General features: G+C 41.4%; 1 protein-coding gene across 1 annotated transcript; it reads left to right on the forward strand.

Moving 5' to 3' along the window:
* Positions 1–312: 312 nt before the first annotated feature.
* klf5a (Kruppel like factor 5a) lies at positions 313–8,768 on the forward strand. Its single transcript, XM_005727408.1, has 4 exons — positions 313–698; positions 1,784–2,909; positions 4,090–4,149; positions 6,777–8,768. The coding sequence occupies exons 1-4, from the start codon at positions 534–536 to the stop codon at positions 6,953–6,955; spliced, it is 1,530 nt and encodes a 509-aa protein (XP_005727465.1). The 5' UTR covers positions 313–533; the 3' UTR covers positions 6,956–8,768.
* Positions 8,769–14,476: the final 5,708 nt, after the last annotated feature.

Raw genomic sequence — 14,476 nt, forward strand, 5'->3', positions numbered from 1 at the left:
ATTAAGTAACACGCGTGTGTCATATGCAGTCATGTGCATCATACCCACTATTTGACCAATTTCGCGGTGCCTTTCCACGTTTTATCTGTTTTTATCATCTCAAAACACTTTACAAAAACTCTGTTGGTTAACGTGGCTGCGATGAGTTTAACTTTCACCACTTTAATGCGGTTTGACCGGTCTCGTGGACTTTTTTACGGCGCTGTTGTCGGTGTGTATGGATGGCAAACGTAGGGCGGTGGCCGGTGAATGAATGATCAAAGCGTTTTTAAAGGTTTGGTGGGCGGTGCGCGGTCTGTATTTACACTGGGGCCGCTCCGCCCTGCGAACGCCAGATAGAAAACCGTCTGTGGGCCGGAGCAGAGGGATGAAACAAGTGGAAGGAGATGTAGCCGACAGGCACACATTAATTACTCTAACGCACGCACTACACCTCGTCGGCTCCACTCGTTTCTCTGTACGCTGTAGCATCCTCCTCTTTGCATAATAACACACGGCAAGCGATCGTTTTTGCGGCGCTGCGTCGGAGCTTCATGGCCGCAACACTCACGATGAGCGGCGGCATGCAGGAGGATCCCTTCTACCCGCTGCAGAAGGCGACTCTGCCCGCTGGGTTCCCCTTGGAGGACTCGGCGTTGTTCGGCTTGGATTGCAAGATCACCGAAGCAGACAAGGCTGGACAAAATGATTACGCACAGGTAAACCGGTTGGAAATCAAACCGACTTTATACATTAGTGATGCATTTCACTGAATGGGCGTGGCAGTCTGGCTTTAAATCCAGCTTGTTTTTCTGTTTGCTTGTTTATTTGTTTATTGATTTGAGTCTAAATTTCAGTCGTCCCCCTCTGCGCGATCGTAACCGTCACTTTATTCAGCTCTATTTTCGGTAATAAGCGACCAGCTGGACGCGTTGTCGAGCACCTCCGCCTGCAAAACGCATTCACCGCATGTTTTCTATGCCAGCCAGCCAGTTGGTCACCAGTTGTTGGTCTCTCCTTGGCGTCCCTTCTCACCATCATACCACGCTGACAGCAACTGACTCCAGCTTCGGACAGAAACGTCCCGGCAACTCTGTCCCCAGTTAGAAAGAAACTTGTGCAACATAGCAGGGAGATCTATAACAGCTGGTAGGATCAGGACCCTCAAATAGCAGCCCATCCCCAGACTACTACTGCTGCTGCTGTTTCTGCTGCTGCTGCTGCTGCAGGGAGACATGGGTGTTTCCCTATTCCCTTTCATGTTACTGTTTCATCCTCTGGTGCTCTGCTTCTTTAACTTTTATACCGATTAGATCCCCCCAGAGCCACAGGAGCTGGACCAAAAAGAGCAGTACGAATGAAGCATTTTTTTATGCCAAGTTGTTCACCTGTGGTGTGCAGTTTGACCGGCGATTGGCTGCTCTGTTATGCTTGTAATAGCTGCACATGTTCAAATAAGAGGCGTTAGATCAGGTTCTTTATTGACATAACATCGTTTAATCCTCAAATGTGGGCCTCACCACCGTCAGGTTTCTGAGTTCAGCCTTGCAGGCGGCGAGGGAATGTGGCAACTGCCTTTTGATGACTACTTGATAAATGCTTTAGCAGTGACTGTCCTATCAAACCTTTTGTCTTCTCATAATAGTGGTTCAGAATAGAAGCACTGAGAAGGACTTAGTGAAGTCAGGCTGTGGTACTTTTCATTCAACAGAAAGTTTAGTTTTATGTTAACTGCTTGTTTTTTGTTTGTTTTTTTTTTCTTAAATTTTTCTTTTTAACGTGTGTTTTCCCTTTTAATCCTCAGGCAAAGTGTGAGATGGACAGATATCTCTCCCCTCAGCCTCTTCCACTTCCAAACCCTGCAGACAACCAGCAGAAGTCACTCAGAGACAGCTCGTCAGCAGTGGATCAGTTCTTCACTGACGCTGGGGCTCCCTATACCCTCAACATGAATCTTTATCTCCCTGACGTCGGCTACCTGAGGATGGGCTTGTGCCAGCAGGTGCGGTCCCCTCAACACCAGAACCACCCGAGTCTCACTCACATTAAAACAGAATCTCCCTCCTCGTGTTTTTCCTCTAACCTGCAGCCCCACTGCCCCGGCACTACGCCCACAAGTAGCTGCAGCACATCCGGCCACGGCCCTGGCAGTATGGCCATGGAAAACTCCGCCACAAACATGACATTAACTGGGTTACCAGAATTCACCAGTGTTTTCAATCAGCTGGGAGGCAGCCGCGGTGGTGATTCACTGCCAGAAGTGTATGTCAAACAGGAAATGTCACCACAGTTTGAGCAGCACGCTCTCCACCACCACCATGACAACAGCGGCTCGCTGTTTCAGCTCCTAAACTCTGGCTTGGATCATCGCCATAGCAATGGGATGGAGGCTCAGCATCATCATCACCATCAGCAGCAGCAACCGATCCAACACACTACCACGATGCACACATCTTTTCATGATTTGCCAGTAGCTACTTCTGCTTCTCAACAAGAGCAAACTGTCAAGCCTGCCTACCGCTGTCTAGGTGGTGGGGTATACACACATCCTCATTCTCAGGCACATCCCCAATTCCTCCAGCAGCAGGTGCCCTACCTGCCACCCTCTCCGCCAAACTCAGAGCCCGGCAGCCCTGACAGGCAGAAGGAGCTGCTCCACAACATGTCACCACCTCCGTCGTATGCTGCCACCATTGCCTCCAAGCTTGCAGGTAGCACACCCGGACTTGGACCTGGCCCGGGACCAGGTGGCTTAGCTCTGCCCCACCCTACAGGCCCCACACCAGTCCCAGGCCCAGCCACAGTCCTTCCTCAAGCCCACACGACAGCACCAACCCCAAATCCAGCACAGAACGCAGTGGCTGTCCGCTACAACCGAAGGAACAACCCCGACTTAGAGAAGCGACGGATCCACCACTGTGATTACCCAGGTTAGAAGAACGACACACACACACCACTGAATGTGCACTGTGAATGTAATCACCGTTGTGTGTTTAGTTTATCACTGCATTGTAGTGAATGTTTCTGTTCATGTTTTGAATGATTTGCCTATGCCTTTGGGTCGTGGAGGCAGAGTACACTCTGTCCTGCCAGCCAGACTGTTACTACCTTTCAGTCAACTATCTGGTTCAAACGCTGCTTTGCATATATTAGCACACCTCAAATGACTGTGGCACTTTCAGCTATGAGCTCTCAAACAGTGTGGTGGCTTTAGAGTAATCACTGGTATGATTGTGGAATGAACCTGTTTTTGTGTGTGTGAGAGAGAGTGCACGTTTTTGTATGCAGGGGCTGTGTTAATTAAAAAGATGTTCTCCTTGAATCATTTCATCTTTTTTCCCACACACATATCTTCATACTGTTACACTTGAGATTGCATGCTGAGATTAAAGTATTTATTTTCTTTAGCTGGCGCACAGACACATACACACACACACATACAGACTGTATGATATGTAGCTACTTGTAGGACATGTAATGTCAGCTAGCCTGTGGCGGCATGTAAAATAGGCTTAAGCAGAGCCTACCGCAGCACGTTAGCACACGTCTTACTTCTTAAAAAGCCAGATGAAGCAGATCCATCATATTCACAGAGCCACACTTCATCCAAGTGTATGTATATTAGTCACACTGTTGCAGCTGCTCACAGTTTAATCATAGCAATACACGAAATTCTATCGTTTCCTAACTTAAAGTCATAAGATATCTGACGAATATCTTTCTAAATCGTTCAAAATCCTTAATGACCTTTCTGACATTGTAGAAACAAACTGTAGCGTGCGCAGAAGGAGAAAACAGAGGTTTTCAGGTCGCATTGTTGGTGATTCGAGGCTTGTAATCAAATGCCTTTTAATACCAAATGAGGCTATGAGGGCTGCTTTTAACAGAGCCTGTTTTGTTCATTTTGGAAAGCAGCAGATGAGATGGAGCAGGATTTGAGGCTCTACGAAACACACTTTACTATATTTGATTCCAAAACGGCTTCTGTTCTTCATTAGTTTGGATTTTTTGAATTCCACAACTCAGTTTATTGGGTAAATGCATATTTGCCACGTGTGAATTACTTGGATTAAGCCGTCTGTTTGTGTTTATCTCCATGTCTGTCGTCAGGCTGCAAGAAGGTCTACACCAAGTCGTCCCATTTGAAAGCACACCTCAGGACTCACACTGGTAAGAGATTCCTCTAATTAATGCAGCTTTTTAAAAAGAGACCCATCAAAAAAAATGACGCTGACCACAGGACTCGTATTTCAGTATCTGCACTGGCACTATGTTGCTAGGCAGAGTGTTGTGTTCTTGGCATGTGTGTGTAAATGTATCCTAGCCCATTCCCCATCCTCTGCCCAATATACTATTCCATCAAAACAGGTGGAAGTGACACACTTCTGCCAGGGGATGACTCTCAGACTATGTGGTCAGTGCTAAACGTGTGGTGCCATGTTTTTTTTGAATCCCATCGCCCGTTCAGGAATCGTTCAAATGCTTTAATGCACTTTTCCACTTTGATTCCGTTCTCTCTGCATTTCATTTTATTCCCTTTCTTCCTGTCAGGTTTAGATTTGAGCTTGGATTTGGACAAGCAAAGTCAATAAACAAATGCTTAGGTGTTGGGCCCCACCTCACTCCAGCTAACAAAACAAAGCTTCTGTTGATATCTACACATTCCTCGCTCATCTGGATACACACACAAAAGCCAGAATGTGTCCTAATTATGGATCTAAACTACTTGTTCGGAACATCGTTGCGGGTGCGCGTGCTTTGCATTTTCGTATCAGGAACATGACGCGACAATTATATATGGCGTCACTCATGCTGCAGGCTGATTGTGGTGATTGCACTTATTACAGACCGCAAGATGAGAACTCGACACGTAAATGTTATCTAGCAGCAACTACATGTCCTTTATGCCTCTGTCGGCCTCGCTTAGTTATTTTCTCCCCCCCTTTTTTTTATCCCTCTCCAATCCTGTTCTCCTCTGTTTTTGTGCTCTCATACTTTCATCTTCAACCCTGCCCTCCTCCTTTACTTCTATCTTCGTCTATAACTCGTTCTCCGTCTCTTATTCAGCTGCTCGAATGCACACTTATGTACTCGTACACACACGTGCACACCCACACACGGACACTTCCACACACACCTGTCAGTAATCTCTATGAGATGATTCCTAATGCGTTTGGGTCCCACTGGGAGTTCCCACTCTAATCTCCATCAACATCCATTACCCTGATTGTTAGTGTGTCTGTGTGTGTGCATGTGTGGGTGGGTGTATTGTGAGAAATATCCTCTTTCTGTATTGGAAATCATTTCTGATTTTTTCCCCCTTAAACAGCGCCTTCTCATGGTCTCTCTTCCTTGTGTTCGGTTTAAGGTGTGTGTCTTTAAGTTTGGTGACACTGTGGTTCTAACAGGTTTACTCTGGGGGTTTTTTTTGTTTTGTTTTTTTTTAAAAGCAATGCTGCAGAGCTTGATGTGCTTGTTTGAAGAGTTGGTCACCTAAATGACAAAAGGGGGGGAAAAATTCTTGGATGTCCCCAGCGGCGTTTATCATGCGGAAATAGTTCTGTTTTTATTAGTCCAGATTATAAAACAAGCCATCTCTGTGATTTATGCTGCCACTTCAGTTTAATGGGATTATGTTTATAGTGCAAAGAGCTTTGAAAAATGATTCTCAAATAGTTGTTTTTTCCACTATCATTATTATTATTATTAACTTTAGCCTTGGTGGCCTGAATAAGCCACAGAAAAGGCTCAAAACATTTTCACTGTTTTCTCATTACAATGGAATGGGGGGTATTTAGAGTAATGGGGACACTGATTCTGGACTCTGTTTTTGATATGTAAATAGAGGTTAAAGGCAATGAGGAGTGGAAGAAGGAAAACAACCACACAGCTTGATTTATTCCATTTGATTTTGCACCACAGTGGCTCATATTCATGAATCTTAAAAAGCCAAAAAATGTGTTTGCTGAAATGAGATGCTATTCCACTTAACCTTCAAAATCTGGATGAAAGGGTACAAAAAGAAGGAAAAGGGAGGAATATAGCTCAGCAAAAATCAAGTTCCTTCCAATCCTTTCATATTTTTTAAGCATCCACTGTTATCAGACACACGCTAAATACAAAGAAGCAGTAGATGCGTCAACATGTACAAGTTATAATTCTAAGTTTTTCTGTTCTGGTCTTTTGCAAGTACTGTAGGTTTGTCAGGTTGAATTTAAGTTGCAGAAAAATGAATTATACTTGCATACTAAATATTTAGCAAGTGCTTTACATTTAGTAGACCTGAGTATACACTGGTCAACTTGTGGGCCTAAGACAAAACTCTCCCAGAGGGACAACGAGCAGAGCAGACTGGTTTTTCAGAAAGTGCCTGAAGCTGCAGGTGAATTTTGCTGGAATGACTGACAGAAAGACATATGTGCTGCAGTCATTAAAGAAAAATACCTGGAGGGAAAAGTTGACAATACAGACCAGGCACTGTGGGAAAATTATGAAGCACTGGTTGCTGCATTGGCGTGTGAATGCTTGATGAATGGTTTGAGTGACAGTGTTATGACTGTATATCTAGTTAGACAACTGGCGTTTTCGGTGAAGCCTGTTTTCCCAGTTCCTCCACCCAACTGTATGAATCGCTTTAGTTAGAGAATTGGCTTGTGTCACAATAATTGTTGTTCTTAGTACCTGAATATTGACAGTCCTGCTCTGGTTCGTATCATGTGATCAAGCGATAGCTCAGAATAGATCACCAGACGGCACGGCGGTTTGCACTCACTCAAACTCTTTCTCCTGTCCTGCAGGCGAGAAGCCGTACAGGTGTACGTGGGACGGCTGCGACTGGCGTTTTGCTCGTTCGGACGAGCTGACGCGTCACTACAGGAAACACACGGGCGCCAAACCCTTCCAGTGTGGCGTCTGCTCACGCTCCTTCTCCCGATCGGATCACCTTGCCCTGCACATGAAGAGACACCAGAACTAGCAACGTTTTGCACACATGCTCAAAAATACAAGCACTATCTTGACAAAACATAAAGCATTCACTCCGTGTCCCGCAGCTACACGAGCTGCCTGATGCAGAGTGACTTTCAGTGACAACACTGCTCTTCCTGGTGCTGCTGTCGTGGGCTAAAACACTTCGATAGCCTAACAAACATGTTGCTCTTAACGCCAAGTGGAACAATTTGGAGGTTTTAAAGTAGGAAGATGGTGGCCAGATGATCTTCTGGTCCCTTAACCACCAGATACACATATTATAGATGTGTTTGGGCAAATGAAAAGATGAGATGGGGTGTGACTGGAATGAATTAAAACAGCATCTTTTTTGTCTTTATTGTAACATAGAACTGGCTTAATTTTCTTTTATAAAAGAGAAGCTTTTGTTTGCAAAACTAGTCAAGCCAAATCTTTGTTTACTCATTGATTTGTTAGTTTCTCTCTAGAACTGGAATGTCCAGGTTTTTATTCTTTACCAAATCCTTAGATTTGCACTAGAATTGGTAATCTAAGCCTCAGCCTTTTTGGCCCAAGTATCTCATTCACCACTGGAACGATCATTATCACTACTGGACTACATCTCTGTGTGCACCACACAAATCATTGCTGTTCAGATATTAAAAATTGAAGGCATTTGTACTCTGGAGAGAGGGAAGAGAGAGCAGGGAAAAAGTGAGAGTGTGGGGGTGGAGATGGAGATGGAGAGAAAGACCGAGAGGGAGAAATTTTTGATTTTAGAGAGAGGAGATTGGAAGACGATTGAGAAACAGAGGGAGGTGGATGGATGCTAAAGAGCAGCAATTAGATGATGAATTATTCAGGTCGTCTTTTGATGGATTTCCATCCAGAGAAATGTAAGCAGAACCCATAGACGTGTTCTAGGACTCATTCAGTTAATACAGAATCGACAGTATTTGATGCACAAACTTGAATGTGCACTGAAGTGTCTTCAAAATGCAGCATGCTATTAGTGTAGATCAGTCTCACCCAGCGTTTTACTTCTGTTAATTGTTTTAACCAAAGCATCATGTTCAACACATCGCCAACACCTTATTAAGTGCCTCTTTCTCTCATTTATGTGTTTTTGTTCTCTAGTAGCAGAGCTGTGATGAGTGTAGTCAATCGTTTTAAAAACATGGTGCTTTTTAAGAAAAGAAAAACTAAATCTTTTAAATCTCTAGGTTTAGCTTTGAAAAGGTAAATCTCTTGAATTATAAGGTAGCCACCCTTGTGGTAATGTAACAGCACAGCTCTGGCCACTTCGCGGACATCCTGGGATGCTCTGGCTCTACGGAGCTATCTTGGCTCTAACTACTCCTGGACACGTTTTGTTAAAGGACGGGTTCACTTTGTTTTTTTGTTTTTTAAAATTTATTATTAACTTGTTGAAACTTTGGTTCAGCTTCTAAAGTTGAAGATTAGTTTGCCCCCCCCCCCCAGAATATTGAATTTGCCCAATTGCTTGCATTGAAATCGCTCCCCAAACGGATCTCGTCAATCACCAACTCTTTTAATGTACATATGGATATGGAGTATTGTTTAAAACAAAAAAAGCATAACAAAAAAGTGTGAACCTATCCTTTAATGTACGCCTGAATGTCCATTTGATGGGGAGATTTAGCCTGCACTTATAACTGTATTTGTTCATTCACTGCAGGTAGCATATCGATAATATAGCACTGTAATGTATAATGGTAAATCTGACTATTTATTTGATTGTGTAGAAGCAGGGGTTGTATCTGATCAACCGTCTTTTTTTCCCCAGCAAAAATGCCTTAATGTAAATATATGCACTGTAAATACATTTTTTTTGTTTGTTTTCCTCTTTTGTTATTTTTTTGTAAACAACAGGGCAAACAGAGGAAAAATGCCCCGCATCCAAAAATATTTGAGCCTTTTTTCTTTGTTTTTTTTCCTCCTGGCAAAACCAATTTGAAGCCAATGGTTTAAAAAATGGCCCTCCAACAAACTAATTTAAAAAAGCCTTTTTTTTTCTTCCATGGTTAAACGTTCCAAAGACAAAAGTTGTTTTTCTTCAACTGAGTGAAGCTGATGCTAATAAAGTCAACTGACACTTTTACAGATGTGCTTGTTGTGCTGAAGTTAATGGGAATATTTCTTCTTTCTTCTTGCTAACAACATGCTGCAGTGGTGGAGTTGGTAATCTGTCTGTGAACTTCGTATAAAATCAAATCCATTGCAGTACAAATAGAAAGTCAGGTACCTTTGGAACAATAAACATGCCTGACCAAACAAGACAAACAAGACATAACCGCGCTTAATCTTTTATAATCTTAACAACATTTCTGTGGAAGTGCTGATCCTTTGTTTCTTGGCTTTTCTGCGGTAGGGCCAGCATACTTAAAAAGTAAAAATAGAAGGAGATAAGAAGGGAAGATGTGGAAGAAAGGCAAAGCACTTTTGTCCAGGACCTGCAAGTAACCTGAGGAACCCTTGCTGATCAACAAACAATAGTCCTTTGATATCCCAGCAAGAGACAATGGACAAGAAAATAAATCTGACCACCACTCAAGGACCGTAGGGGAATCCCACTGTACTGAAATGGATGTTCAAACACGCATACACACCATATGTTCTTGGTTTAAGTCATAAATGTGACCCAGGGTCTCTGTTGTAATCTACCTCAGATGTCAAAAAGTGGGAGGTGGAGGGGAGAGAGTGAAAGAAGTGAAATGCAGAACAATCTAAACAAAAGAATCTCTGGGGGAACCCAATCAACCACTTCCGTCCTCCTACATCTTGTCTCCTTCTCCTCCTCCGCTCTTCCTATTTAATTTCATTTTCTGTCTCTTTGTCTTTCCATGCACCGTATCCCCCTCTCCTCCCCGGTGGAATGTATTGTATGAAAGTCCAGGGGCGCTGCTCCACAGGTCAGAGTGGAGGCTGTTCTCATAACCTGCTCCACTCCTAATCTTTCCCCCCTTTTTAAATCATGTACCTCTTCTCTCTCTAGCCCGCTCTGCTCTGTAGTTTCCTCCACCTGAAACTCATGAATTTGAGTCAGTCTTGATTTCTATCTCTTACTTAGGGTTCAAATTAATAGACTTTATCCCAATAAAAACTTACAGGTGTTTTATGGGTCTGAAAATATTAAAAAATTAGGTCGAGTGCTGCGACACCACCAGCAGCAGACACACACACACACATGCTAAACGGTGATGACTGAGTGGGAGCTACCGGTTCATGTTTTGGATCAACTAAATTAATATCACACATCTGGAAGAAGACTCCTGCCGGCTCCACCCTCTGCTGTGCTGCGTTGGTGTGATTCCCAGTTTCCCTTTGTGCATGTGTAAAAGTGTGCGTGTGTGTACGCTGGTATAATGTTTCCAGTACTCCTCTCTTGGAACAGACCACCCACCCAGAAGACCAATAGAATGACCACGGGGAGCCCAGCTAGACACAAACATCTACGCACACACACACACATATGCAGCTCCCTCCAAAATCAACCCTTCCCAATATTCTCAGAATAGAACACGTTGTTATCAAAGATTGAAGAGATACCGCAACAACTGACACGCTGACACAAAGCTAAAGATAATATCAGAAATTGAGGAGGTTTTCATATCACGACGTTACGTTCATTTTTAAAAATGTTGCCTGAGGTGAACCGCTCAGCAGTTAGAAAATATTAGAAGGCTGAAATCAGATACCAGAGCCTCATCATGCCTGCTGATAGATGGTTCTCTATATGACAACCGCCACGGGGGACTTCGTGGGCCGTGCAGCCGAGCACTGTAGGCCAAAGAAATTCCAAAAGTACCAGAACACTCCTCAATCTACAGGTGCATCCTGAGTCAAGACCCAAATTGCTCCTGGTAGTTTAGATGACACTTTGTGTGACAATCAGTGTTTATCTCTGTGTCACTATTATAGCTTTAGCATTTAAGTTAAGCCAAGATTGGCCTCAAGTAAAGAGGAATTATTAACTGGGGAAAATGGCATTTTCTCTGGCCGTTCCCCTGAATTTTTGGTTTTGGTAGTTTTTGTATGATCTTGATAAGCAAACAGCACTTGTGGTTGAAATATACCAACAGGACAAGGCCTCAAAGGTGGCGCTTACATTTTTACCTAAATTTTGAGAGGGCCTTTGTGTCTAAATCTGATTTTACTCAAAATAAATACAATTGCATACTGATCAGTCTGTTTTTGGTTGATAACTTTGGTTACTACCTACTGGGATTAAAAACAAAAAATATAATAAAAAATGGCAATGGGTTAATGTTTGAATTGAAATGAGATTATGCTTTTTGAGATTTCTTATGTGCAAGACAGTTCCCAATCTTGCACATAATGAAGTGATCATTCAGTTGCACAGAAATTCAAGTTTGAGTCATGGGCTTCAAGCACATACAGTCACAGCAAGGCAATGAAGAGTGAAGAAATTTTCAATATGGGGGAGGACAAAATTCACAGCGAAGATATGAACCTTATCTGAGGCTTCAGACATTTTTGGACTAAATGTTCTCATTGTTATTTTTTCAGACAGTGCTCTCTGGAAACACATTATAGCAAATGAGAAAGGACTGGACCTCTATGTTGCAACCTTTCACATATCTTGAGAGAGTTTCAGGGATTCAGTTTCTTCTAATGCTGAGTGACAATTGCGTCCCTAGTTTAAAAAAAAAAAAAAAGCCACAACTGGGTGACAAGCATGGATGAAAAATTCACAAACTGCTACTCGCAACTGAGAGCAAATGGTGTCATTGCTAGGACTGACACCAGAACTACTGATTGATTAAGAGAAAATAGCAACCCTAAAATTTTAAATTAAAAAAAGCTTTGGACTGGAAAATGCAGTGAAAGTCATATTGACTGATTTTGACTGATTTTGAGGGAGCTCATTATCCCGTTGGATGGCTGATGATCAACAATGAATTTCTAACCCTTCAACAATCAAACAAGAGACTGGCAAACAGTAGCATGACTAAAATACACACATAGTTGTTGAAATTTAGTGACCTTACGTTCTGAGAATGAAATAAGTGGACCACAAAAATATTATTATGAAGTTTTAGCCACTGTTCTGAAGGTTGAAGTCTTGTGTTATTTTGTCTTTTATTGACTTCCTTTTTCAAGTTTACGCTTTTGTCACCGCCTCACTGAAACATAGCAGTGTTTCAAACAATCGGTTGTCAAGGAGTTTCAACACGACTTGACAAATGACAAATGAGAAAAACATGACATTGTAAACCCAAATAACAGTCATAGTTCCTGTTGAAGGAGCATTTTCTAGTAATAATTGATGGTCAGAAATCTGTTGCAACAGCTATGAGTCATCTTAGGTTAGATAACTTTATTCTCATGCTTCCATTGAATGTAAAATAAGCTCAGAGTTTAAACCTGTGACGTTTCCCTGCATATCAGACAAATATCTTTCCACCTACTGAACACTCAGGGCCCACTCAGAGTCACACTTTAAGTGGGGATACAACAAAAACCTTTTCCCTTCACATTTGAGGTGTGACTCTGAGTGGTTCTTATCATGTTTTTTTTTTTTAAAGAAACACTCCACAGGTTATATATCATCCACATACGTGCTCTTAATCATAGCTGTTTGCTTACTGAAAACTCCTAGGCTGTTGGATTGGACTGAAGGCCTCGCTGACCAAACAGCTAATCGTTTCTCCACGTTTTCTCGCAATCTTTATCGCTTTATAGGTTCAGATTAGAGGTGATGAGCACATGTGGTCACCATTTGGTTACTTGTACAGTCTTACTCGTATAACTGGAACCTCACGGTTCAGTCCAACATGTCAGTCAGCTGCAGAGGTGGAATGTACCTAACGACATTTACACAAGTGCAGTACTTAAATATGCACTTTGCTGCACTTTACCTGAGTATTTTCAGTTACTGCTTTATTATACTTCTTCTCCAATACATTTGAGAGGAAATATTATGTAGTGATCCTACTACTTTGAGTTTACCTAGTTACTATGAAGAATGAAAAATAAAGCAAAATACAATATATATAAAATAGATTTTAAAATTGCTACTTTAACCTTTATCTTGATTCTAATATTTTAATACTTTTGTCATTTTACTGTATTGTAATTTGGAATGCCCAGTTTTTCTACACTGTAATGCTCCTACGCTTCATTAAATTAGATTAGATAAAAGATTAGATGAAACTTTATAAATCCCTTAGGTGGGTTCCTCCGGGAAATTCGGTAAATGTAATTAATGTAATTTTCTTGACACTTTTGAGGTGTTTGTGTGAACTCCTCAGTCAAACAAAAGCAATACATGACACAAATAGAAGTAAATGTGTTTCACTTTGTTGTTTTTGGCTCTTCCTATAATGGAAACAATCAACAGACAGACTAAAATAACTGGATTACAACATTTTGTAAAAAATACCACACAGTCAACATTCTTTAAAGTATCTTATATGTCCCTTCTTGTTGTGAAACTGATCAAAACAAAACAGCTATGATGTATTTCTATTTTAAAACAATGTTTTCTTGCATGCCTTCTTGAAAATGTGTTATTCCCAATCACAACAGTGAGTTAAAAAAAAAAATCCTACCCCTCATAAATAAAAAATGTTGGACACAGTCATTGTTTAACATATTAATCTCCACTTCTGTGCACACTGCATTGAGTTGCCAGTTAGTAAGCCAAACTCATCTCCAACTTTTTGACACGAGTGGCTGCGAAACACAATACCAACTTCAGCTTTAAGCATGTGACTAATCAGAAACGTGTAATTACACGTGTAAAGCTTCAAATATCCATAAATGGAAGGGCGTGAGGGAAATGATACGCAGCAGTTGGTCAGTGGCCTTTCATATGAGTGTACAGTAGACAATGACTTGAACCTGTGGCTTAAGAATGTTTTGTGCTTTTGTTGTTACTGTTTCTGTTTGAGGAACTGATTTATTCTGTTTGAGAGGAATCAGTTGGGGAACTCTGAGGTCTTGTCATCGCAAAAAAACCAAACAGGATTCTTTAAAAAAGAGAAAAAAGTACCATTGTTGAGTCTTTTGTTTTGAATGGCAAACACTCATCTTTGGTAGGCAAACTCATTGCAAAATGTGACCTCCCAGTGAAGCAGGAGACAACCTAACATTCATATCTTCTGGTTTTAGTTGAAACATACGCTCAGGAAGAGTGCAAATGAGATTATTTACAAGCAAAGCCCTACCAGTAAGAAAACCAAGGTAATTTCTAGGAGGGATTAAAAAATAAATAAATAAAGAGAAGAAAATAAAATAAATGTGGAAATCATCCAATGCATTTTCATATACAACATACACAGAAATAAAAAAGTTTTTGAAAGGGTTTATAATTAAATAAATGTATGTTTTTTAGAAAGTGAAAAAGTATGACAATTCTGAGAACCATTAGCATGACATATTTTATAGCATATTTAATTCTTCTTCTTTTCTTTTTTACAATACCATGCCTGTATTTTCAACCTCAACTTATTTTTTTTTTGTTAACATAATTTCATCTGTTTATATATATATATATATATAT

Source organism: Pundamilia nyererei, unplaced genomic scaffold, assembly GCF_000239375.1.
Source record: "Pundamilia nyererei isolate P.nyererei 1_Seehausen unplaced genomic scaffold, PunNye1.0 scaffold00024, whole genome shotgun sequence".
In the NCBI taxonomy this organism is placed as follows: Eukaryota; Metazoa; Chordata; class Actinopteri; order Cichliformes; family Cichlidae; genus Pundamilia; species Pundamilia nyererei.